General features: G+C 43.6%; 1 protein-coding gene across 1 annotated transcript; it reads left to right on the forward strand.

The window, feature by feature from the left end:
* Positions 1-27,780, forward strand: LOC120976615 (uncharacterized). The gene is made up of 3 exons (XM_045232151.2): positions 1-75; positions 25,179-25,809; positions 26,793-27,780. The coding sequence occupies exons 1-3, from the start codon at positions 1-3 to the stop codon at positions 27,353-27,355; spliced, it is 1,269 nt and encodes a 422-aa protein (XP_045088086.1). The 3' UTR covers positions 27,356-27,780.
* The last annotated feature ends 145 nt before the right edge of the window (positions 27,781-27,925 follow it).

A 27,925-nucleotide genomic window follows, 5' to 3' on the forward strand; every position in this document is an offset into this window, starting at 1 on the left:
ATGGACGAGGCCGCCGGCGCCCACGATGCCGGCCAGGAGGGACGGCGGAGGGCCGCGGGCGGCGCGGTGGTGGAGGTAGTGGCGGGGCTGGCCGGAGCGGCCCATAGGGAGGGGAGGTGAGGCGAGGCGTCGAGAGGCGCAGGCGGGCATGCTGGGGAGCTCGCACCGCAGCGAGTCCAGGGGCGGCAAAGGTGTGGCCTGAGGCGGGCTACAGAGGCGGCTGCGTCGAGCGAAGCAGCATCGGGGCTCGGCCTGCAGCAGGCGCGATGAGCCTGGCGGGCGCAGGCGGTGGTCGCGGGGCGCGGCCCGGACGCGTCGTAGGAGGGAGAGGAGGTCGGGGGTGCGGTGAGCGCGGTCGCTGGCGCGACCAGGGGCGAGGGAGAGGGTAGGACCGGGGTGCGCAAGGCCATGACAGTGCAGCGCGGGGTCGGCGATGGCCGGCTGCGGCCACAGCGGGCGCGCTCGCAGACGAGGCGGGGTGAGGCCAGCACGGGCCGGCCGGAGCCGCGAGCGGCAGCAGGCGCGGCCCCGCGTGGGCGGGCGCGCGGTAGGACGACAGCAGGGGGGCACGAGGTGCGGGGGAGGAAGAGAGGAGGATCGGCGCTTGCTCACGGGGCCGGTAGGGAATGGGGCGGCGGGGCGTGAGGTGGATGACGGGGACGTCGGCGGAGAGGAGAAGCAGGCCGGCGGGGGAGCGCTCCAGTGAGGCCATTCGACGACGGCGGGGCGGTCCTCGGGCGACGGCGACGACCGGCGGCCTCCTCCTCTCGATCCCGATCCAATCGGGGGAGAGGGGGGAGATATTTTCGAGGGGGGAGTGTCGGTGGGTGAGTGGGGGGAAGTGGGGGAGGTTATGGGGTGCGGGGTGGGCCGTGTGGGCTGGTGGCTTGGCCCAGTTGGGCCTGTGGTCAGCTGGGCCGAAGCCCAGGGGGTTTCTCTTCTTTCTTTTTTTTTGGTCTTTTGGTTTTCTCTTTTGTATTTTTTTCTTTTATTTATTTTCTTTTCTGTTTTATTTCAATTTAAATTATTTAGGCATTTTATAAAAATGTGTTTACTACACCATATTTACACATGCAATATTTAGTGCAAACCGAACATTTTTATTTTAGTGTTTGAAAACTTTTATTATTTACCAAACTTTGAATTTGAATCTTGGACCGGTTTTGATCTAACGGTAGATTAGCAACAGTAACGGAGGTAACATGGCACCATTAGCGTGGGATTACTGTAGCTTAGTTACCCGGGCGTTACATATTTGCACCAAAAATTCTTAAATAATCAGAAAAAAATCGTATAAATTTTCAGAGCATTCTGAGAACTTTTATTTTTGGGTCTTTTTTTATTGCACGGGAAATTCAGAAAACAGACTAAACATGACATTTTACTTTATTTAACTAATAAAAACAGAAAACAAAAGGGTAGGACAGAAGGTAGTGCTTACTAAATTCATCAACTTCATACCGCTCAAAAATGATTCATTAATAAGGTTGATCAAGTCTTATTAACAACCACTTTCGATTAGCATGAAACCGAAGAACTTTCGTAAATCACTAAGTTACCTCAATGGGGATATGCATCTCCCCAACTATAAGCATTTCATATTTCTTTTGACAGTAGGTAGAGGTATTTGAAAACTTCCAATAGTGATTGTCGGAGATTTTTCAATAACATTAATACCATTCACTTGGAATTGTTTCTTCGGAAAGTGCACCGTATGCTCATTACCATTAATATGAAAAATGACCTTGCTTTTATTGCAATCAATAACAGCCCCTGCAGTATTCAAGAAGGGTCTACCAAGGATAATCGACATGTTGTCGTCCTCGGGCATCTGAAGTATAACAAAGTCAGTCAAAATAGTAACATTAGCAACAACAACGGGCACATCCTCACAAATACCGATAGGTATGGAAGTTGATTTATCAGCCATTTGCAAAGATATTTCAGTAGGTGTGAGTTTATTCAAGTCAAGTCTTTTATATAAAGACAAAGGCATAATAACACTAACACCAGCTCCTAAATCACACAAAGCAGTTTTCACATAAATCTTTTTGATAGAGCAAGGTATAGTTGGTATACCCGGATCTCCAAGTTTTTTAGGTACTCCATCTTTGAAAGTATAATTAGCAAGCATAGTGGACATTTCAGCTTCCGGTATTTTTCTCTTGTTAGTGATGATGTCTTTCATATACTTTGCATAAGGAGGCATTTTCAAGATATCAGTCAAGCGAGTACGCAAAAAGACTGGCCTCACCATTTCAGCAAAGCGTTCGAATTCTTCATCATCATTCTTTTTAGTTGACTTGGGTGGAAAAGGCGTAGGTTTTTGAACCCACGGTTCTCTTTCTTTACCGTGTTTTCTAGCAATGAAGTCTCTTTTATCATATCTTTTATTTTTGGGTTGTGGGTTATCAAGATCAACAGGTGGTTCTATTTCAACATCATTATCTGGTTCTTTATCATTTGGTTGAGCATCCTCATGAACATCATCTTTATCTTTTTCATTATCACTAGGGGGATGTTCATTACCAGATTGAGTTTCAACATCAGAGATAGAAGTTTCATTTTCATTATCAGGAGGTTTTTCTATTTCAGGTTCACTAGAAGCATGCAAAGTCCTATCATTTTTCTTTTTCTTTTTCTTTCTAGAAGGACTAGGTGCATTAGCATTAGCTCTTTGTGAATCTGGTTCAATTCTTTTTGGGTGTCCCTCAGGATAAAGAGGTTCCTGAGTCATTTTACCTCCTCTAGTTGCAACTCTAACAGCAAAGTAATCCATATTATGATTCATTTCATCAAGCAATTCTCTTTGAGATTTAGCAACTTGTTCTAACTGAGTTTGAACCATCGAAACAAGTTTTCCAACACCCCTAACATCATTTGAGATTCTAAATAACAAGTCACTCAAGCAGCAATCATATCAGAATTATATTTCAATTGTTTCATAACATTTGCATTGAAGTGATCTTGTTTTCTAATGTAGTTTTCAAACTCATAAAGGCATTGACTAGGATGCATATTGTGAGGATTATCATTTTCATTAAATTTCATAAGAGAATTTACCTCTACCACCTTAGGCAGTGGTGGTGTATTAAGCCCATGTATTCTTCAACAGGAGGTAAAATTTTAACATCCTCGGCTTTAATACCTTTTTCCTTCATAGATTTCTTTGCCTCTTGCATATCTTCAGGACTGAGATATAATATGCCCCTCTTCTTTGGAGTGGGTTTAGGCGGTGGTTCAGGAAGAGTCCAATCATCATAATTTTTCAATATCTTATTCAACAATTCTTCAGCTTGAGCAATAGTTCGTTCCCTGAAAACACAACCAGCACAACTATCTAGGAAGTCCCTAGAAGCATCGGTTAGTCCATTATAGAAGATATCAAGTATTTCATTTATCTTAAGAGGATGATCAATCAAAGCATTAAGTAGCTGGCAAAGCCTCCCCCAAGCTTGTGGGAGACTCTCTTCTTTAGTTTGCACAAAGTTAAATATTTCCTGTTAGGCAGCTTGTTTCTTATGAGCAGGAAAATATTTTTCAGAGAAGTAATAAATCATATCATGGGGACTACGCACACAACCAGGAGTAAGAGTATTGTACCAAGCTTTAGCATCACCCTTTAATGAGAAAGGGAATAATCTGAGAATAAAGTAGTAGCTAGTTTTCTCATCATGAGTAAAAAGGGTGGCTATATCATTCAACTTAGTAAGATGTGCCACAACAGTTTCAGTTTCATAACCATGGAAAGGATCAGATTCAACCAAAGTAATTAACTCTGGGTCGACAAAGAATTCATAATCTTATCATCAATAAATATAGGTGAAGTAGCAAACTTAGGTTCACATTTAATTCTAGCATTCAGAGATTTTTCCTTATACTTGCATAATAATTTTTCTAGATCATCTCTATCATTGCAAGCAAGAATTTCTCTAGTTGTTTCTTCGCTCATAACATAACCTTCCGGTACCTTAGGAAATTCATATCTAGCAAGGCTAGTTCTAGCAGGTGTTTCAAGAGTTTCAGTTTCAAGCTCATCATCAGATTCAACAACATCATGTTGTATTACTCTAGCAATTTTATCATCAAGAAATTCACCAAGTGGCACATCATCATTATCAAGCAAGGTACTAGCATCATCATAAGCTTCATTCATAGTAGAAGTAGAACCATCAATAACTTGTGACATCTTAGAATTGATAGCATGTGGTGGTGTTGCAAGTTTACTCATAACAGAAGGTGAATCTAAAGCAGAACTGGATGGCGGTTCCATACCTCCCCTCGTCTTAGAGGGATAAATCTTAGTCTTTGGATCTTTCAGATTCTTCATAGTGATAAATTTATAATAATCCCAAGTGACTCAACAAATATAGCTATGCTCCCCGCCAACGGCGCCAAAAAAGGTCTTGATAACCCACAAGTATAGGGGATCGCAACAGTTTTCGAGGGTAAAGTATTCAACCCAAATTTGTAGATTCGACTCAAGGGGAGCCAAAGGATATTTGAAGGTATTAGCAGCTGAGTTGTCAATTCAACCACACCTGGAGATTAATTATCTGTAGCAAACTGATCAGTAGCACAGTAGTTTGATAGTTTTGATAGTAGTAGCAGCAGCAACGGTAACAGTAACAATGATAGCAGTAATTCGTAGCAAGTGTAATAGTGACAATAGCAGTAGTAACTTAGCAAGATCAATATAAATAAATTCGTAGGCATTGGATCGGTGACTTGTTGGATGATATTCATCATGTGACAGTTATAACCTAGGGCGATACGGCACTAGCTCCAGTTCATCGATATAATGTAGGCATGTATTCCGTAAATAGTCATACGTGCTTTATTAAAAGAACTTGCATGACATCTTCTGTCCTACCCTCCCGTGGCAGCGGGGTCCATATTGGAAACTAAGGGATATTAAGGCCTCCTTTTAGTAGAGAACTGGAACAAAGCATTAACACATAGTGAATACATGAACTCCTCAAACTACGGTCATCACCGAGAGTGGGCCCGGTTGTTGTCACTCCAGGGTTGTCGGATCATAACACGTAGTAGGTGACTATAACTTGCACGATAGGATCTAACACATGGATATAATGATGAATTCATAAACGGTTCAAATCTGAAATCATGGCACCCGGGCCCAAAGTGATAAGCATTAAGCATAGCAAAGTCATAGCAACATCAATCTAAGAACATAGTGGATACTAGGGATCAGAGCCTAACAAACTAACTCGATTACATGATGAATCTCATCCAACTCCTCACCGACCAGCGAGCCAACGAAGGAATTACTCACTCCCGGTGGGGAGCATCATGGAATTGGCGATGGAGATTGGTTGGTGATGACGAAGAACAAGGATCCCCCTCTCCGGAGCCCCGAATGGACTCCAGATCCGCCCTCCCGAGGAAGAACAGGGCTTGGCGGCGGCTCCATCTTGTGAAACGCGATAATAATTTCTCCCTGATTTTTCTGGAATAATGTAGATTTATAGTATCAGGGGGGGTCGTCAGCGGGGTCACCAGGTGGGTACAACCCACCTGAGCGCGCTAGGAGAGGGGGGCGCGCCCTGGTGGGTTGTGCCCACCCAGGGGGCCCTCTCCAGTGGTTGTTGGCTCGAAAAATCTTCATTTATTCCATAAAAAATCCTTGCAAAGTTTCACTTTATTCTGAGAACTTTTATTTCTGCACAAAAACAACACCATGGTAGTTCTGCTGAAAACAGCATCAGTCCGGGGTTAGTTTCATTCAAATCATGCAAAATAGAGTCCAAAACAAGAGGAAAAGTGTGAGAAAAAGTAGATACGTTGGAGACGGATCACAGGCTCCTCCAAAAGTCTGTATAAAACCATATGTTTTGATCACACTATCAAAACGTTTATTCCAACTCTGAGAGGCTTGCACCAGTCCATAGATGGATCGTTGGAGCTTGCACACTTTGTTAGCATCCTTTGGATCGATAAAACCTTCTGGTTGCGTCATATACAACTCTTCTTCCAGAAATCCATTCAGGAATGTAGTTTTGACATCCATTTGCCAAATTTCATAATCATAAAATGCGGCAATTGCTAACATGATTTGGACAGACTTAAGCATCGCTACGGGTGAGAAAGTCTCATCGTAGTCAACTCCTTGAACTTGTCAAAAACCTTTCGCAACAAGTCGAGCTTTGTAGACGGTAACATTACCGTCAGCGTCAGTCTTCTTCTTGAAGATCCATTTAATCTCTATGGCTTGCCAATCATCGGGCAAGTCAACCAAAGTCCATACTTTGTTCTCATACATGGATCCCATCTCAGACTTCATGGCTTCAAGCCATTTCACGGAATCTGGGCTCATCATCGCTTCCTCATAGTTCGTAGGTTCGTCATGGTCAAGTAACATGACCTCCAGAACAGGATTACCGTACCACTCTGGTGCGGAACTTACTCTGGTTGACCTACGAGGTTCGGTAGTAACTTGATCTGAAGTTTCATGATCACTATCATTAGCTTCCTCACTAATTGGTGTAGGAATCACTGGAACTGATTTCTGTGATGAACTACGTTCCAATTCGGGAGCAGGTAAAATTACCTCATCAAGTTCTACTTTCCTCCCACTCACTTCTTTCGAGAGAAACTCCTTCTCTAGAAAGGATCCATTCTTAGCAACGAATATTTTGCCTTCGGATCTGTGATAGAAGGTGTACCCAACAGTCTCCTTTGGGTATCCTATGAACACACATTTCTCCGATTTGGGTTCGAGCTTATCAGGTTGAAGCTATTTCACATAAGCATCGCAGCCCCAAACTTTAAGAAAAGACAACTTGGGTTTCTTGCCAAACCATAGTTCATAAGGTGTTGTCTCAATGGATTTAGATGGTGCCCTATTTAACGTGAATGCACCCGTCTCTAAAGCATAACCCCAAAATGATAGCGGTAAATCAGTAAGAGACATCATATATCGCACCATATCTAATAAAGTGCGGTTATGATGTTCAGACCCACCATTACGCTGTGGTGTTCCAGATGGCGTGAGTTGCGAAACTATTCCACATTGTTTCAAATGAAGGCCAAACTCGTAACTCAAATATTCACCTCCACGATCAGATCGTAGAAACTTTATTTTCTTGTTACGATGATTTTCCACTTCACTCTGAAATTCTTTGAACTTTTCAAATGTTTCAGACTTATGTTTCATCAAGTAGATATACCCATATCTGCTTAAATCATCTGTGAAGGTCAGAAAATAACGATACCCCCCGCGAGCCTCAACACTCGTCGGACCGCATACATCGGTATGTATTATTTCCAACAAGTATGTTGCTCGCTCCATTGTTCCGGAGAACGGAGTCTTAGTCATCTTGCCCATGAGGCATGGTTCGCAAGCATCAAGTGATTCCAAAAGCCCATCAGCATGGAGTTTCTTCATGCGCTTTACACCAATATGACCTAAACGGCAGTGCCACAAATAAGTTGCACTAGCATTATTAAACTTATATCTTTTGGCTTCAATACTATGAATATGTGTTTCACTTCTATAGAGATTTAGTAAAAATAGACCACTCATCAAGGGTGCATGAGCATAAAAGATATTACTCATATAAATAGAACAACCATTATTCCCTGATTTAAATGAATAACCGTCTCGCATCAAACAAGATCCAGATATATGTAGGGGAACGCAGCAGAAAACAAAAAATTTCCGACCTACGCACCAGCCCAGGACCACTATGGAGACTGCATACATGGTTTGATCTTTTTCGTTACCGACTCGTAGCGCAGCGGGAAGTAGAGTCGATGACGATCGGCGGTGCAGATCCCCGCAGCTAGGATTTACAACCTCCCAACCGCGAGGATGTATACCCTCATCTGCTCCTCAGACAGCCCTCCGGGAGGCGGTCGAACAGCCCCCCCGGACGGTGTCGCGGACAGCCCTTCGTGAGGACCTTCGAAACTCGAACGGTCACTCGGACAGCCCTTCGGGAGGACCTTCGAAACTCGGACGGTCACACGGACAGCCCTTCGGGAGGCACTCACAAACTAAGACCGAAACTACGATCTCTCTACAGAATTGCACACATACGGTGTCATCTATCCGGCAGGGCTTCGCCGTCCAGAACTAGTTCCTGCCGGAACCCAGACAGCCTTACGGCTCTACGAAACTCTTTTCGTGGGAGGGAGAGAAGAAGCCAGATAATGCATGGCATGTGTATGAGAGCAAGGGATGAGTGTGGAGGGCTGCCCCTCCACCTCTATTTATAGGAAATCCCAAGGGGGTAGGGTAGTTTCACAAAAAACCCAAAATGCACATGAATGAAGTCCTTCCACAAGGACCTAGGAGTGAAACCAAGGAACAAGAGGGTCCCCAAGGGGGGATACCCCATGTGGCCGGCCACACCCCCATGAGGGGCCCAAAAAATGGCTCCTATCCATCCATGTCATCCCCAAGATCTTTTGGAGCAAAGCCCCAAAAGGTGGCTTTCCATAAAGTAACCATAAAGCTGATTTTCACTATTCACGACGACATTTTTCAGCGTCTGATCGAACTGAAAATATTTATGTGGGCGAAGAACATTTCTAGTACCCACTAAAATGATTTTCAACGCGTTCCGAAACAATTCCGGTTTTAGTGATTTTCATCTGCGAAACGCATCTGAAGTGGCTCCGGCAGCTCCGGAACATTTCCGGTTTTTATCTCAGAAAATTCCAAAAAGCTTCCAGAATGATTCTGGCATCCTCCAAGAATTATCAGGCATGTGCCGAAACCAATTTGACTTAATGGTGTATCCCGAAACAACTTTTCGGTATCATCGAAACTTATCCGATGACCTCTCTCTGCGGTACGATTCCGCTGTCCGAAACTTTTCGGTGTCCGAAACTTTTTTGGTGATTTTCTCTCAGACTCCCTGTCTAGTATTCAGCAGATAGATGACCCTTAAGCGTGTGACCCTATAGGTTCGGTGAAGTATAGACATGACCCGGAACCCCTTCCGATCAATGATCAACATCGGAGCCGTGGACACCCATATTGACCCCTATACCCACACGAATAAATATTCGAGTGAACCTCCAGTTTCCGTGTGCTATTCCTGTTGCTTCGCGATATGTTACAAATACCCGAGGTGAGACATGTTGGCATTCCCGTGGATCAACAACTTGTCCACTATGCTAGTTACCTCGTTACCGGTATTGTTCTCTTTTCTCGTTTCCGTGTTCCGGCATCCCAGTGATCAAATCACACTGTGTCTGGCCAGACGATGATGGATACCGTAATACCGAGAGGGCCCGAGAATATCTCTCCATCGTCGGAGGAGCAAATCCCAATCTTGAGCTATCAAGTTACTTGACACACTTTTCCATGAACCCGTAAGCCGCCGTAATAGCCACCCATTTACGGATGACGTTTAACAAACCCCAAAGTTCATGAAGCAAGCATGAAGAAACTCGATACTCTCATGGTCTAAGGAATCATGCAAACGTTAACCATCTCTGTGTTATGTACCATTAACTTGTGACGAATGAATCTCTTAGCATAACATCATGCCGGGTCGATTCAACACAAATGTTCTCTTAACATTGTGCCCTCAAGGTTGCTGACATAGACATGCCCATGATCAGGAAAACATAACCATCATGCAACACTTGAGCTAGTCTTAGAGGCCAGAATAGAAATACATTTTACTGTTTATTATTCCACACGTGCATATGAGTCTTCCTCCGAGCCTCGTGGTTATTACAGACTCGAGAACCATAGCAGTTATAGCATGGAACATAAACATAATTATGAACTCGGAGATAAATAATATCATTTATTATTGCCTCTAGGTCATATCTCCTACAGACTCCCACTTGCACTAGAGTCAATAATCTAGCTTATGCTAATGCACTTCACACCTGTGGCACACCGGTGTAAATATGCTTCGCTTGTGGTATAGCCTGATGTCCAACGGATCTGACGACTTCAGTTCCGTGTGTATCTTTGCATGTCCTCGCGTTTTCACGTTTTCACAAAATTCATATTTTGTGTGGACTTGGCTTTGTATGTATGTGAATCACAGGTCGAACCTGGATTCCTCGGACTGAGTTATGGAGCAACTACCTGCAGTAGTGTCCCATTGTCAAAAGCCATCTTGGAACTATACTAAGTTCATGAATGAACTATATGATTCAACATCTTCTTTGTCGCTTCTAAAGCGTCAACATACTTAGCCCTTGTTATAGAATTCGCCACAGTAACTAGTTTGAACAAATTCCAACTAACTGTGCCACCACATTGTGTGTTACACAAAACCCTTAATTTAAATCGAAAATCGCATGGAGAAAAGATGAAGACTCTATCGATGTAACATTTTACAACGAACTCTTCATGATCTCTGCTTGCGAGAAAACCATGTCATCAGTACTTACTCTAGTACTCTGTGACATCTTTCACTGTTGTCCCATGATCAGTAATTTGATCACTTTGGTATCCATACTCGCAACACCTTGGGAGTATCGGACATATCTGGTTGTTTTACATACCATGGAATACATGATTAATCCAAACACAAAAGTGTGTGGAATCTACATCATGTATTTTACTCATCAGTGTTTTGGGACACCGAGTCTTGCAAAAACTCTTTCCATGTGACTTTGGCAAGAATCACTCCTTGGCGTTTTAAATGCTAAAAGGTTTTAGCATCTTGTCAATATGTATTCATTGCTTAGCCCCATAAGGTAAATCTATCTCCATAGATCATCATGCCTAATATTGAGGCTATTTAGCCTAAGCACTTCATGGAAAAACTATTTTCAAATGAAGTCCTAATTCGTGTCAAGAAATTTATTTCCAATTACCAATGTGCCAAGCACATAAGGTTTTTAGAAATATTATTACGCTCCCACTTACTTTCTTCGATTACAAGTATCTTCGTTACCCATTGATGAAGTCAAAACCCCCTTGACCATTTCATCAAAACACAAAGATTCCAACTCCATTTTTCTCTCTTCTGTCCATTGCTGGAACTCTGAAGTTTGCATACCTACTAGCATCCTCTGGATCGACAAATTACTTTGGACTGTATCATATACAAGTCCTAGCTTTCATTTCCATCAGATGGAAATCCTTTTATCATCCATGTTTCATATCTCATGATTGAAATATGTATTAATTGCTAGTTCAACCCGAACCGACTTTAAGCATCGCTACGATGAAAACAACCTCATCGTAGTCAACTCTTGAACTTGTTATTTCAACAAGTCGAGCTTTATGGATAAAACATTTTATCCGTATCAGTTTTAAGTTCCATAAATATTCGTTAGACTCTAAGTCTTCCGAAAGGTGTATCAAGGTTTTAATCTTGAATCACTTATATGGAAACTAACTCGGGTTGTATTGGCATTTAGCCAATTCCGGAGTCAGGGCCCATCAACGCTTCCTTGTGTATCATAGGTATAATGTTGTCTAACAACAATATCTCGTTTGCGCACCTGAGAGGTTTGCACGAGCCTTGCCTACGTGGTCCAGCTGCAAGTTCGACCGAAGTTCATACATTTTATTGTAGAGACTTCCGTATCAGTCGCAGTAGGAAACTCTGGAATCACTTCCAAGGTCTCTTTCCTTTGATCTGATGACGTAGATACTGTTTATCTCGTCGAGTTGCACTATTCTCCCACTCACCTTTTTGAAAGAACCATTCTCTTTAAAAGCACACCGTTTCGCGGCAAAACTATTTGCCTCGGTATAGTGAGGGAGGAATACCCAACATTTTGGTATAACCTACAAAGTAGCACTTGTCTGATTTGGAATAGGTTTGTAACCTTTTACACAAGCCCCATATTCCAAATGTTAAGAAAAGATATAACATGGTTGGGCGTACCATACCATGGCTTCATTTCAACAGACCCGATGTAGCTCTTTTCAGGGTAAAAGCCGCAGTCTCTAAAGCATCACTTTAAAAGGATAATGGCAAATTTATTTATGTCATCTTTGACCTTACCATGTCATAAATGGTTTGATTACATCTCCACGGACTTTCCACTTGCAGTGGTGTTCCGGGAGGTGCAAGTTTATGAAACCCCTTTCACAACTCATCAGACATTCGCTAAACATGTAACTCAAATATTCCTTTGTGCAATCAAATTGCAGAAACATAATTTTCTTGTTACAATAACTTCTACTTCATTTTTGAGAACCTTTCGAATGATTTCAAAAGATCCAGACTTACGTCTCATCAAGTAAATATCCATATATCTACTTGAGTCATTTCTGAAGATAAATAAATCCACCACTAACAACACTTATCGGACTACACACATCAAATGTATGATCACTAATAAGTTTGTTGTTCGTTCCTTATGGCCTGTGAACGGTATTTTAGTCACTTCACTTTTTGGAGGAAAGTTGCAAGTGTCAGATGATTCAAAATCAAAAAGACTTCAAAATCCATCATAATGGAATTTTCCATGCGGGTTTCTCCAATGTGACCAAATGTAGTGCCACACTTGTGTGGTATTATTTTAGTCTTGCGACATTTAGCGTCAGTGTTATGGATGTATCATATTACCCTCAATATTCATAGCATACGTCCCATCGATGATGGAAGTATGGCCCTTATGTTATTCATAATACTTAACAACAATTGTTGTTTTTATGAACAACTCTTTTGCAACAAACATTGTGCAATGGGCTAGAGTGTATGAAACTCTAAAATGGATTATGAAAGTAACCCAGAGGTATTGTATTATTATCAATATTCATAACATACATCTCATTCATAATGAAAGTATGGCCCTTGTGTTATTCATAACATCGAACATAAAAAGTTCTCTTATGAACAACCTTCTTGCAAGATACCTTATGCAATGGGATAGAGTTTGTAAAACTCTAAATGAATTATGAAAATAAATACAGACGGCAATACACCGATGGAAGGTATAGTAACATTTACCATGTTCCCTGTGTATACCTTAACCTCATTTCTAGCTAGTCTTTCAGGCCATAGTAGTTCTTACATCGAGTTTCAACAGAATGCAATCGAGCGGGCATTTTTGTGATGAACTCACAATACCCAAGAATTAGTGATTAACATGTTTAACCATAATTCGCAAGAACTATATCTTTGACCAGCCTTCTATACATCAAAAACTTGTATGACATTCATACATGAGCTGGATATTCCAGTCTTCTTTCCTTTTGCCTTTATACTTCTAGCAGTTTAACTTTTAGTATTTCTCCTACTCTCAGAAGAAGCACCCAACTTAAGAGTGGCATTAGCCCCGGACTTCCTAGGCGTGTAAGTCATACTAACACCCTTTGGACACTTCCTTTCTCTTTAAGTTGTTGTTTTATTCACCTTTCATTATATGACAGGCGTTCTTCTGGATCCCTTTCCCAACAGTCAAATGCATAGTAAACACTTTTACTAACACTTGCAAACAAACATTGCTTTGTTTGTATCTGAAAATAATTTTCAGTTCCATGAATATCATATAACTATCCCAACTTTCGAAGTTTGGGTTTCATGGAAGCAAACATATTCCACTTGACCGTAACAGAATTCTAGCTTTTGGATCGAAGGACGAGAGTCACATGATCCATAGCATTAGCGGGAGGATACGGAAAGCATGCGATAGGACAAAGTCCTTCTCGGCACTTTTGAGGACAATCCTCATATTACGTTACCAATCGTAAAGTTTTAACCAGATATTTAACAGCTATTCAATTTTTAATAGGGAAGGTGGAAATGCAAGCCATTATTCTACAACTATTATGCAAGAAACACTTAAACAGTGTTCATAATTAATTGCACTGAGAATTAAACATGTTAATTCAACAGTGCGCTCCCACTCAAATCAATATCTCTCATAATTGATTTAGAGTGATTCAAGATCCATATTTCTATTCGATGCCATTGACGGGTTCATCACTGATGACACGAATTTCAATCGGTAGGCCAACTTGCCGATCACATCTCTATGTGATTCTTGTTCATCTTTTGATGGGCGTGTTCCGAGCTCAGGACTCTCCTGCCTGAACGTCAAAGACAACCAAGTGATCTTGCTGCGAGGTCTGACCTCACCCGCCTCATTCCTCTCGATTCGTTCGTGCTCATGTGTACATGGCGCACCCCGAAAAGATATGAATTTCAGACGGTGCTACACTTGGGTGAACACTAACTACTTTGATATTTTAAGTGAGAGATCACCCTAATAAAAAGCGACTACCGTGCAATCAAGAAGGGTGCATCATAAGGGATAAACATCTCAGTCAATTCATAATAGCATGATATGGTATAGCCCTTTCTGACGGAGAAGTCTTTCATTTCTTCGTCTTCGGCATTCGCGTCAGTGTTCACCTTCGCGAAGATTGCCACCACCTTGTCGATGCACCAGATAATATTGCTATCTCTATAGCTAACAAAATAATGCATTACAACAAGGTTGACACGCAGGTCATTAAAGTGCAATCATATGGCTCCAGCCATCATGCCGAATCATGACACGCAGGTCATGCTAATCAAATTACATCATATAGTCATCTCATACATAATCGAATTAGTATGAGCACTGCTATACCACATCACATGCACATCCTGCAAAACCAAGTTAGACGCCTCTAATCGGTTTATGCAAAATTTATTTTACGTGGCTTCTAAGGTTTTGACTTAAACCGCAGCTACCAACATTTTATCATCAAGTATGATTATTCAAGTTGCTAGATTAACATCTCGGGGTGTATGAAACACGAGATAATTAAATCTCGAGCCCCATACTAAACTTCGTCATACGTATGACCCCCGTGCAGATCATATCTGCAATGCCCTTTCATCTGCGAATTTCATCTTTCTTTTGACTACGGCAGAACCCAAAGAACTGATAGCACTTCCATGATCAATCAGGATCACGGATTGCCAGAACTTTGTCAAATTCCACCATGCTGTCTCGAGATTGAGCAAACGCAAATTCTAGGGAAGCAACAAGAACCTCGGGTAACAGATTTCATCTGTCACCCGCATAAATAATTTTCAGCAATAGATCTCATCTACTACCTAATTATATTATGCAATACCCATACATCTCCATGTATTCTAGATCGAAACCTGCATCTACGCATAGCACGGCTCTTGATGCCACTGTAGGGGAACGCGGCAGAAAACAAAAAATTTCCAACCTACGCACCAGCCCAGGACCACTATGGAGACTGCATACATGGTTTGATCTTTTTCGTTACCGACTCGTAGCGCAGCGGGAAGTAGAGTCGATGACGATTGGCGGTGCAGATCCCCGCAGCTAGGATTTACAACCTCCCAACCGCGAGGATGTATACCCTCATCTGCTCCTCAGACAGCCCTCCGGGAGGCGGTCGAACAGCCCCCCGGACGGTGTCGCGGACAGCCCTTCGTGAGGACCTTCGAAACTCGAACGGTCACTCGGACAGCCCTTTGGGAGGACCTTCGAAACTCAGACGGTCACACGGACAGCCCTTCGGGAGGCACTCACGAACTAAGACCGAAACTATGATCTCTCTACAGAGTTTCACACATACGGTGTCATCTATCCGGCAGGGCTTCGCCGTCCAGAACTAGTTCCTGCCGGAACCCAGACAGCCTTACGGCTCTACGAAACTCTTTTCGTGGGAGGGAGAGAAGAAGCCAGATAATGCATGGCATGTGTATGAGAGCAAGGGATGAGTGTGGAGGGCTGCCCCTCCACCTCTATTTATAGGAAATCCCAAGGGGGTAGGGTAGTTTCACAAAAAACCCAAAATGCACATGAATGAAGTCCTTCCACAAGGACCTAGGAGTGAAACCAAGGAACAAGAGGGTCCCCAAGGGGGGATACCCCATGTGGTCGGCCACACCCCCATGAGGGGCCCAAAAAATGGCTCCTATCCATCCATGTCATCCCCAAGATCTTTTGGAGCAAAGCCCCAAAAGGTGGCTTTCCATAAAGTAACCATAAAGCTGATTTTCACTATTCACGACGACATTTTTCAGCGTCTGATCGAACTGAAAATATTTATGTGGGCTAAGAATATTTCCAGTACCCACTAAAATGATTTTCAACGCGTTCCGAAACAATTCCGGTTTTAGTGATTTTCATCTGCGAAACGCATCTGAATTGGCTCCGGCAGCTCCGGAACATTTCCGGTTTTTATCTCAGAAAATTCCAAAAAGCTTCCAGAATGATTCTGGCATCCTCCAAGAATATATCAGAAACCAATTTGACTTAATGGTGTATCCCGAAACAACTTTTCGGTATCATCGAAACTTATCCGATGACCTCTCTCTGCGGTACGATTCCGCTGTCCGAAACTTTTCGGTGTCCGAAACTTTTTTGGTGATTTTCTCTCAGACTCCCTGTCTAGTATTCAGCAGATAGATGACCCTTAAGCGTGTGACCCTATAGGTTCGGTGAAGTATAGACATGACCCGGAACCCTTTCCGATCAATGATCAACATCGGAGCCGTGGACACCCATATTGACCCCTATACCCACACGAATAAATATTCGAGTGAACCTCCAGTTGCCGTGTGCTATTCCTGTTGCTTCGCAATATGTTACAAATACCCGAGGTGAGACATGTTGGCATTCCCGTGGATCAACAACTTGTCCACTATGCTAGTTACCTCATTACCGGTATTGTTCTCTTTTCTCGTTTCCGTGTTCCGGCATCCCAGTGATCAAATCACACTGTGTCAGGCCAGACGATGATGGATACCGTAATACCGAGAGGGCCCGAGAATATCTCTCCATTGTCGGAGGAGCAAATCCCAATCTTGATCTATCAAGTTACTTGACACACTTTTCCATGAACTCGTAAGCCGCCGTAATAGCCACCCATTTACGGATGACGTTTAACAAACCCCAAATTTCATGAAGCAAGCATGAAGAAACTCGATACTCTCATGGTCTAAGGAATCATGCAAACGTTAACCATCTCTGTGTTATGTACCATTAACTTGTGACGAATGAATCTCTTAGCATAACATCATGCCGGGTCGATTCAACACAAATGTTCTCTTAACATTGTGACCTCAAGGTTGCTGACATAGACATGCCCATGATCAGGAAAACATAACCATCATGCAACACTTGAGCTAGTCTTAGAGGCCAGACTAGGAATATATTTTACCGTTTATTATTCCACACGTGCATATGAGTCTTCCTCCGAGCCTCGTGGTTATTACAGACTCGAGAACCATAGCAGTTATAGCATGGAACATAAACATAATTATGAACTCGGAGATAAATAATATCATTTATTATTGCCTCTAGGGCATATCTCCTACAATATAACGTTCATGCTTAATGCTGGCACCAAATAACAATTATTTAGGTCTAAAACTAATCCCGAAGGTAGATGTAGAGGTAGCATGCCGACGGCGATCACATCGACTTTGGAACCATTTCCCACGCGCATCGTCACCTCGTCCTTAGCCAATCTTCACTTAATCCGTAGCCCCTATTTCGAGTTGCAAATATGAGCAACAGAACCAGTATCAAATACCCGGGCGCTACTACGAGCATTAGTAAGGTACACATCAATAACATGTATATCAAATATACCTTTCACTTTGCCATCCTTCTTATCCGCCAAATACTTGGGGCAGTTCCGCTTCCAGTGACCAGTCCCTTTGCAGTAGAAGCACTCAGTCTCAGGCTTAGGTCCGGACTTGGGCTTCTTCAGTTGAGCAGCAATTGCTTGCCGTTCTTCTTGAAGTTCCCCTCTTCCCTTTACCTTTTTTCTTGAAACTAGTGGTCTTGTTGACCATCAACACTTGATGCTCTTTCTTGATTTCTACCTCCGCATCCTTTAGCATCGCGAAGAGCTCGGGAATAGTCTTTTCCAGCCCTTGCATATTATAGTTCGTCACGAAGCTTTTGTAGCTTGGTGGCAGTGATTGAAGAACTCTGTCAATGACACTATCATCAGGAAGATTAACTCCCAGTTGATTCAAGTGGTTGTGGTACCCAGACATTCTGAGTATATGCTCACTGACAGAACTATTCTCCTCCATCTTGCAGTTGTAGAACTTATTGGAGACGTCATATCTCTCAATCCGGGCATTTGCTTGAAATATTAACTTCAATTCCTGGAACATCTCATATGCTCCATGACATTCAAAACGTCGTTGAAGTCCCGGTTCTAGGCCGTAAAGCCTGGCACACTGAACTGTCGATTAGTCATCAGCTTTGCTCTGCCAGACGTTCATAACGTCCGGAGTTGCTCCTGCAGCGGGTCTTGCACCTAGCGGTGCTTCCAGGACGTAATTCTTCTGTGCAGCAATGAGGATAACCCTCAAGTTACGGACCCAGTCCGTGTAGTTGCTACCATCATCTTTCAACTTAGCTTTCTCTAGGAACGCATTAAAATTCAAAGGAACAGTAGCACGGGCCATTGATCTACAACAACATAGACATGCAAAATACTATCAGGTACTAAGTTCATGATAAATTAAAGTTCAATTAATCATATTACTTAAGAACTCCCACTTAGATAGACATCTCTCTAGTCATCTAAATGATCACATGATCCATATCAACTAAACCATGTCCGATCATCACGTGAGATGGAGTAGCTTTCAATGGTGAACATAACTATGTTGATCATATCTACTATATGATTCACGCTCGACCTTTCGGTCTCAGTGTTCCGAGGCCATATCTGCATATGTTAGGCTCGTCAAGTTTAACCCAAGTATTCTGCGTGTGCAAAACTGGCTTGCACCCGTTGTATGTGAACGTAGAGCTTATCACACCCGATCATCACGTGGTGTCTCGGCACGGCGAACTGTAGCAACGGTGCATACTCAGGGAGAACACTTGTACCTTGAAATTTAGTGAGAGATCATCTTATAATGCTACCGCCGTACTAAGCAAAATAAGATGCATAAAGGATAAACATCACATGCAATCAATATAAGTGATATGATATGGCCATCATCATCTTGTGCCTTTGATCTCCATCTCCAAAGCACCGTCATGATCACCATCGTCACCAGCTTGACACCTTGATCTCCAACGTAGCATCGTTGTCGTCTCGCCAACTATTGCTTCTACGATTATCGCTACCGCTTAGTGATAAAGTAAAGCAATTACATGGCGATTGCATTTCATACAATAAAGCGACAACCATATGGCTCCTGCCAGTTGCCGATAACTTTTACAAAATATGATCATCTCATAAAACAATCTATATATCATCACGTCTTGACCATATCACATCACAGCAAGCCCTGCAAAAACAAGTTAGACGTCCTCTACTTTGTTGTTGGAAGTTTTACGTGGCTGCTACGGGCTTCTAGCAAGAACTGTTCTTACCTACGCATCAAAACCACAACAATTTTTCGTCAAGTGGGCTGTTTTAACCTTCAACAAGGACCGGGCGTAGTCAAGCTCGATTCAACTAAAGTTGGAGAAAGAGACACCCACTAGCCACCTATGTGCGAAGCACGTCGGTAGAACCAGTCTCATGAACACGGTCATGTAATGTCGGTCTGGGCCGCTTCATCCAACAATACCGCCGAATCAAAGTATGACATGCTGGTAAGCAGTATGACTATTGTCGCCCCCACTCTTTGTGTTCTACTCATGCATATAACATCTACGCATAGACCTAGCTCGGATGCCACTGTTGGGGAATGCAGTAATTTCAAAAAAAAATCCTACAATCACGCAAGATCTATCTAGGAGAAGCATAGCAACGAGCGGGGAGAGTGTGTCCACATACCCTCGTAGACCAAAAGCGGAAGTGTTATATCAACGAGATTGATGTAGTCGTACGTCTTCACGATCCGACTGATCCTAGCACCGAACGTACGTCACCTCCATGTTCAGCACACGTTCAGCTCGATGACGTCCCTCGTACTCTTGATCCAGTTGAGCCCGAAGGAGAGTTTTGTCAGCACGATGGCGTGGCAACGGTGATGATGAAGTTACCGGCATAGGGCTTCGCCTAAGCACTACGACGATATGACCGAGGTGTGTAACTGTGGAGGGGGGCATCACACACGGCTAAAAGATCAACTTGTGTGTCCTAGGGTGCCTCCCTCCCCACGTATATAAAGGAGGGGGAGGAGGAGGCCGGCCAAGGGGGGAGGCGCGCCATGGGGGAGTCCTACTAGTACTCCAAACCTAGTAGGATTCGCCCCCCCCCTTTCCTATTCCAAGTGGGAGAAGGGGGGAAGGAGGAGGAGGAGAGAAGGAAGGAGGGGGGCGCCGCCCCCTCCCCTTGTCCAATTCGGATTGGGGCAAGGGGGGCGTGCGCCACCTCCTGGCCGGCCCTCTCTCTTCTCCACTAAGGCCCATGAGGCCCAATAACTTCCCGGAGGGGGTTCCGGTAACCCCCGGTACTCTGAAACTTATCCGAAACGACCCGAACCATTCCGGTGTCCGAATGTAGCCTTCCAATATATTAATATTTATGTCTCCACCATTTTGAGACTCCTCGTCATGTCCGTGATATCATCCGTGACTCCGAACAAACTTTGGTACATCAAATCACATAACTCATAATACAAATCATCATCGAACGTTAAGCGTGCAGACACTACGGGTTCGAGAACTATGTAGACATGACCGAGACACATCTCCGGTCAATAACCAATAGCAGAACCTGGATGCTCATATTGGCTCCTACATATTCTACGAAGATCTTTATCGGTCAAACCGCATAAAAACATACGTTGTTCCCTTTGTCATCGATATGTTACTCGCCCGAGATTCGATCGCCGGTATCATCAAACCTAGTTCAATATCGTTACCAGCAAGTCTCTTTACTCGTTCCGTAATGCATCATCCCGCAACTAACTCATTAGTTACATTGCTCGCAAGACTTATAGTGATGTGCATTACCGAGAGGGCCCAGAGATACCTCTCCGAAACACGGAGTGACAAATCCTAATATCGATCTATGCCAACTCAACAAACACCATCGGAGACACCTGTAGAGCATCTTTATAATCACTCAGTTACGTTGTGACGTTTGATAGCACACTAAGTGTTCCTCCGGTATTTGGGAGTTGCATAATCTCATAGTCATAGGAACATGTATAAGTCATGAAGAAAGCAATCATAGTCCTAAGCTAACGGATGGGTCTTGTCCATCACATCATTCTCCAATGATGTGATCCCGTTCATCAAATGACAACACATGTCTATGGCTAGGAAACTTAACCATCTTTGATTAACGAGCTAGTCAAGTAGAGGCATACTAGGGACACTCTGTTTGTCTATGTATTCACACATGTACTAAGTTTCCGGTTAATACAATTCTAGCATGAATAATAAACATTTATCATGATATAAGGAAATATAAATAACAACTTTATTATTGCCTCTAGGGCATATTTCCTTCAATAAGGGACCTGCTGGGATGCTCTGATAGAAATAGTGAAGGTATTAGACGAGGGAAATATTTTTGTACTTTTTTCCTTGTTTGGGAGTACATGAGTATGATTAATCCGGGATGAGGTCTGCCTACAAATTAGCAAAACATTTCTACACAAAAATCCTTACAACGACTAAAACAGAAGATTCCCCTTCATCTTTAGCTAGGATTGTATGAGATGCAAAAGAAGAAAAGGTTGGCCCAAGGCTAGACGAGAGAACAAAGCAAAGGAGATGTTCAGTCGACGGCAGGAACATGAACCAATGATGACATAGTTTTAGCATGAACCAGGCATATGCAAGTGTGCAAAAAAGTTGCATTGCCATGATCTAGAGAAGATTTGTAAGTGCAAGTGCACTAAGTAACAGAACATGAATTCAGTTAGAACAAGGAAGAACAAATAATTATTGACAATTCGAACCGAATAACATGAAGCAAGCAAGAACTAGGCATATGCACAAAACTAATCATGCCAAGAGGTTGCATTTAAATGGCTTGATTATAATTGTAAGTGCAAGTACATGTCTAAGTAGATTGACCTACATTACATAGGCAGGGGTTGTTTGGGCTAGGTGAGCTAGAATTTAAGGGGTTTAGGTGGGTTGGGCTTAGAGAAAAGAGGGAAGTGAGCAACCATTAGACAAATTTTATTAGTAAAATGATTTAATCAAATATCGACTATAGTGCCTCCATATTTAACCATTGGAGCATCAAACAAAGTCCGATTGACTTGAACTTTCTAGAAACCCACATAAAATATTTCAACCTGTTCGGACTTTGTTTGATATTTATTTAGAAAATATCTCCATATACAGAATAAATGGGGTTTGATCTATGATTGTTGGCTAGGCTTGTGCTAAAATTACGAGGGTACCTCCCAAATGTCACAAAAATAGTGTGTCCAAGGTTTGAGGGCGGGTTTTGACTAGAAGATCGAAAGGGGGAGGGGGTTTAATCATTCCCCATTTAAAGATATGGCGAAATGGGATAGTCAAGTTAATTAATTAATTATGCAAGATGATAATTATAAGATGCGTATGATGCACAATCAATATAATAGTCAAAAAATATTTAGGAGGGTTAAGGTGGGCTACTCCTGGGCTGTTACACGAGTCATGTCACAAAACTCGGTAAAAGTGTCCAAATGCATACTTGCGTCCTCTGAAGCAAAGTCTCAAAATTGGTTATCATTTAGTTGGTTTGGCTTAATCTCATACTTCTTATTTGTACACTACACCAACCCTTAATTGGGGACAATTAACTGCCGGGAGAAATACATGAACAAGGGCAAAAGATCTGCCGAGACTTTTGTTACTGCGGGAGAAGTACTTCGGGGCACAAAACTGCCAGTAGAACTTGAGCAGCAAGGGCACACACACTGCACGTAAATTTTTAGGGCATAATAACAGTCTGTGTTACATTTGGTTTGCATTCAGCTACAGTCAGAGGAAGATCTCATGGATGGTGCACAGTGGGGATACGGCTACTTGGCGGTGCCTCCAATCCTCCCTACAATTGATTTTGGAGGCCACTAAGTGCAAGCTAGGAGACCGATGTGCTATATCCTTCTGGTTTGACTTGTGGCTGGATTGTGGTCGACTTATATTCGCCTTCCCAACGCTGTTCACCTTCTCCACATCCAAATTCTGCACAATCGCCTCCCAATACAGCGATGGTAACTACATACTATAGCTATACCGGAATCTATCTCTTCTGGCATCTCAAGAACTGGAAGAACTCAATGGTTTTTTAGGGAATGTACAACTACAAGTGAGCAAGTCAGATACCAGGCTACCTATTACTGAGGACAGGAAACTATCGACAACATACTTCTACAAGCTTCTCAGCTTCAGGGGAAGAACTTGTCCTTTGGCACCATTTATATGGGACACGATCATACCGAAAAACACCGTGTATGTCTGTGGTTTGCATTCGAGACAGACAGAACACAAGGGATAACATGCTACGAAAACATTGGGTAAAAGTTGTAACGCACAATGGCTGTGACCTATGCCCAACAGTAGAAACCATGAACCATGCTCTACTCCGACGCAAGCTAGCAGAAACGGTGTGGACCAAGGTTGGGCTGAAGGAGCTGGCTATCTCCTCGACAGCAGTACAGGATTTCTTCAGCTTAGAGCAGCCGAGAGCTATGTGGAAAGTTCTGGCATCTTCTCTTTGCGGCATGTGTCGTCATTCTCTGGAACGTTCGGAACACGCAAGTTTTCAAGGGATAATCCTGGCGGCATGGACGTGTCTTCGGTGAGATCGCTGCACTGCTTACACTATGGAGTACGCGCGCTCCAGAAGAAACGAGCAGAGTAACACTTCGATCATGGGCTAATGTAATAACCTCCACATAGTTTCATAGATCCCTTTCTTTCCTCCCTCTGTTGAACTTGATATGTAGGTTTGGTGGTGGCCTGCTGCATACGCTGTGCAGCGCTAACATCACCTTCATGTAAATGACCTGGGTCATTCAGGCATTTTACCCGTTTTGAGTGCATAAGGTAGAGAATGTCCTACCTTTTTTATTAAAACTAGCAAAATAGCCCGTGCGTTGCAACGGGAGAGAAAACATAACACACGCTCTTAACTCAACAACCATCACTCAAGAGCACAATAGGTCCATCTCCTTTATTTTTGCGAGGTATCATATTTGTGTTGCCGCTTATCCTCCTTCTCACTCTCGCTGGCGATGGCCTCGGTGTTCACACAAAACAACAAAAAACGTGTGTTGAATATGGTTAATCCTAAGGCGTCTCTCTCTCCCTCTCTCCTCCCTCTCCCTCTCTCTCTCCCTCTCTCTCACTCGCTTTCTCTCACTCTCGTGATGAGAAATATGTTGTTTTCCCCCGCGACATTTTTCAGAGGTATCCATGTGTAGTTATCGATGTTTTCTTTTCCGTATATGGTTATAGTGGGGTGTTTATTTGCAATCGGGATCGTCGCCGGTATGAAAAAAAGAATCTTGCGCTATAAATTATAAGTTTGCTTCCATAACAATATATTTAAAATATTTAACAGGTAAAATTAACATCATATTTAGATTCCACACATTTTTCTAATAAAATTTCATATATAATATGTTAAAATCGAAGTTATGGTTTAAAAGATACAGATAATTTAGAAAATCATTTGTTTGACTCAAATATATTCCAAATAATATTTAAAAATACTTAACAGGTAAAAATAATCTCACATTCATATTCTACATATTTTTCTAATCAAATTTCATATATAACATGTTCAAATCGGAGTTACGGTTTAAAAGATATGGATGATTTTAAAAAAACATTTATTTGACTTAAATATAAACCGCGGATGAATTACCTAAAATATCGGGGGGTTTCGAAAAATGTAAAATAACGATTCGGGTGTGACTTAAATCCAGACGGCGGGTTGATTTCAAGAAAAGACAGGGACTTTTGTATAAAACACGAAAATAACGTTTCGTTTTAACTTAAAACAGGACTGCGGGTTGAATTCTCTGAAATAGAGGGACTTTTTTAAAAAATGCCATGACGGACGAAAGAAGCCCAATTTGCTTTATTATTATTAGGTAAAGATAAAGATAAAGATAAAGATAAAGAAATGACGCAAAACTGGCTTACATTTTTTTAGCTAAATTTGGCTTACATATGATGCATACGAGACGGGACGGGCGCAGGGTGGGCCACAAGGAGGGGCCCGTAGAGGCGAAGGGAGGGGGTCCAAGCGTAACGGCCGGCCGCAACTAACAAACTCCCGCCCCTGCCTTCCTCTGCCCTTTCTTCTTCTTCTATCCTCGAACACCTCCCCTCTCTTCCTCTAACTGCTCCTATAGTATATCTGCCCCAGCGCCCACGCACGACTCCAGGAGAGAGCCCACCACGCACGAGAGAGAGAGAGAGAGAGGGAGAGCGCCATCCGGAGAGATGAGCAGCGGTGGCATCATGTCGCCGGCGCTGGCGAGGTCCAGCGGTGGCAGCATGTCCCCGGCGATGGCGTGGTCACCGTCATCCAGGAGGGGGGAGCACAGGAACGGCGGCGGCCGCTTCAGGGCGGAGATCGAGATGGACACGGGCGTCGCCCTTCCCAGGCCAGTCAGCCTTCTCTCGATTCTTTCCTCCTTCTTGGTTCCGTCCTCCAACGTTTCTCTCCATCTTGCTCTGTTTCTTCCGCGCGCCGATGCTTGCTGAGCTCGCCTCCGTTCTCCCGATCGCCGCCCGCCATTGTTGCACCTCCCTGCCCTGCTCTGTTCATTCAAGGATTGCTCGCTTTCTTGCTCGACGTGTCTCTGTTTCGGACCGGGTTAATTGATTCTTGGTGTTTGGTTCGCGACTCGAAATGCAGGGGCCCGGAGCTTGGGTTCGCCGCCGCCGTGCGAGAGCCGCTGGTGAGGCTGCAGCGCCCCAAGTACGACTTCGAGAGGTGGGACTGGGGCTACTTCGCATGGCCGCACGACCGTCTCGACGGTAAGCATCTTCCTCCCGGTGCGATCGAGTGCGCCAACTGATTGCTCACTACTGAATCTGGACAGGCATTTAGGCTAGGTTAATCCCTCCACCGCCTTTCTTTGGATTCAGGACTAGTAGATGCCTCTAGTTGAGTTGACCGTTGGTTACTGAATCTGGACGGGAAAGTTGGCTTCGTTAATCCCACCTATCCTGTTATGTTCACAGCATGGAAGGTTGCTGTATCTGTAAATTTTCGTGGGACTAGATACCTCTAGTTGAGTCGACAGTTGGTGACTGAATCTGGACGGAAAGTGGGGTTGGTTAATCCCCCATCTTGTTTGGTTTCAGAGCCTGGAAGGTTTCTGTATCTGTAAACTTTAATGGGAACGATGTAGAAACGCCCATCTCTGATAGCTAACTGTTCATATCTAGGCACGTTTAGTTAGCTGTCCCTGACAAGAAATTGGATTCCTTGTGTCCGCAAATGCAAATGCAGATGCAGTAGCTGTTTTACAGGATTGGGCGTGGCAAAAATTTCGAAATGGTTCAACGAAATCTAGACGGAAAATTGGGTTATGTTGGTACACATATTTGCTTATGTTGGCACAATGCCACAATGGTTATGTTTGATTCTTCAGTAATCTCCTGTTTGATCAGTAAGAATGCTGTAGAAACACAAATTTCAAATTTCTTTTTTAGATAAAAGCAAATTTCAAATTTCTGACAATGAAGTGAAACATGTCCACAATCCAACTAAGAAACTGAATAGTACTACATTGTACTATCAGCAAATGGAAGTACAGTAGCTGTTTAAGTTTGTCTCGTTGGACATGGTGAAAGTTCAAGTGGTTCGCTGAATCTAGATGGAAAATTGGTTAATTAGACTTGGTTTCTTTCCTTTTCAGTTCAATCTCAATCTGTTTAACACTTCACTAATCTTTTATTTGAGCATTGCGGTTGCAACACAATCTACATTTCTGACAAGATTGGTCAAAATCCAGCCAATCTGGAGATGAGGGACAGCGATCCGAGGGCGACATTCGAGGCGGACTCCAAGGTGACAGAGAGCTTCCTGAGCCGGAGCACACTGCAGCTAGAGGCCGGCGAAGGCTTCCCAAGCCAGAGCTCGCCGCAGCTAGAGGCGAGCGAGGGCGGCTTCACGATCCAGAGGACGCTGGAGCTAGAGGCCGGCCAGTGCTGCCTGTGTCAGAGCACGCTGCAGCTGGAGGCCGGCCAGTGCTTCCTGTGTCAGAGCACGCTGCAGCTGGAGTCCGTCCACGGCCAGGGTTTCCCGAGTAAGAGCACGCTGGAGCTGGAGGCCGCCGAGGGCTTCCTAATAAGCCAGAGCTCGCCGCAGCCGGAGGCGAGCGACGGCTTCCCGAGCCAGAGCACGCTGCAGCTCGAGGCCGGCGAAGGCTCCCCAAGCGGCCGGAGCATGCTGCCGGTAGAGTTCGACGACGACACGCCCCTCGGACGCTACGCGCCGTGGCGTCGGGGATGCGCAGAGTCCAACCCGTTCCTGCTTGACCATTGCATGTCACCGCAAGGTCGTTGGGCATACTAGGAGCAGGAGCGAGCCACACCATGACCATATCCCCCCTTGTCCGCAGCACACTGAGAAAGAAAGAGATCGAGGGGTAACCTACAAACCGGACGACGATCTGACGACATAATCCCCATATCTGAAGATTTTGGGTACGGGGTCTTGGCAGAGCAGAACAATGGAGGAGTTCGATTGGCAACAGGGGAGCTAAACCAGGAGACGCAGAATGTCGTCGACGGGACGATGGCGTCTGTTGATTCGTAGGTTGAGACTTGAGAGGCTGATGCGTCTGGCATCAGTTTGCTGATAGGGATACAGTAGGTTAGCATCAACAAGTTTTGGTTCCAAACTGTCAGAAAGAAAATCTGTAAAACTGTTAGAAAGAAACACCCATGTAAAGCTCCCCAGAATTCCATGGCTCTTCTGAACAACTGTTCTTGACTGGATTTGTACGCAGTATACCAGCTGGTTTGTAATTTGATTGATAGTCTTCGATCTCCTGGTGCTATATCACTTACTTCAGAAGATGAGAGAATGAAAGAGGCAGCTCTGAACTTGAGTACCTGGCTTCTTTCTTTATCATGTCATAAC

The sequence above is a fragment of the Aegilops tauschii genome, chromosome 1, assembly GCF_002575655.3.
Source record: "Aegilops tauschii subsp. strangulata cultivar AL8/78 chromosome 1, Aet v6.0, whole genome shotgun sequence".
Taxonomy (NCBI): domain Eukaryota; kingdom Viridiplantae; phylum Streptophyta; class Magnoliopsida; order Poales; family Poaceae; genus Aegilops; species Aegilops tauschii.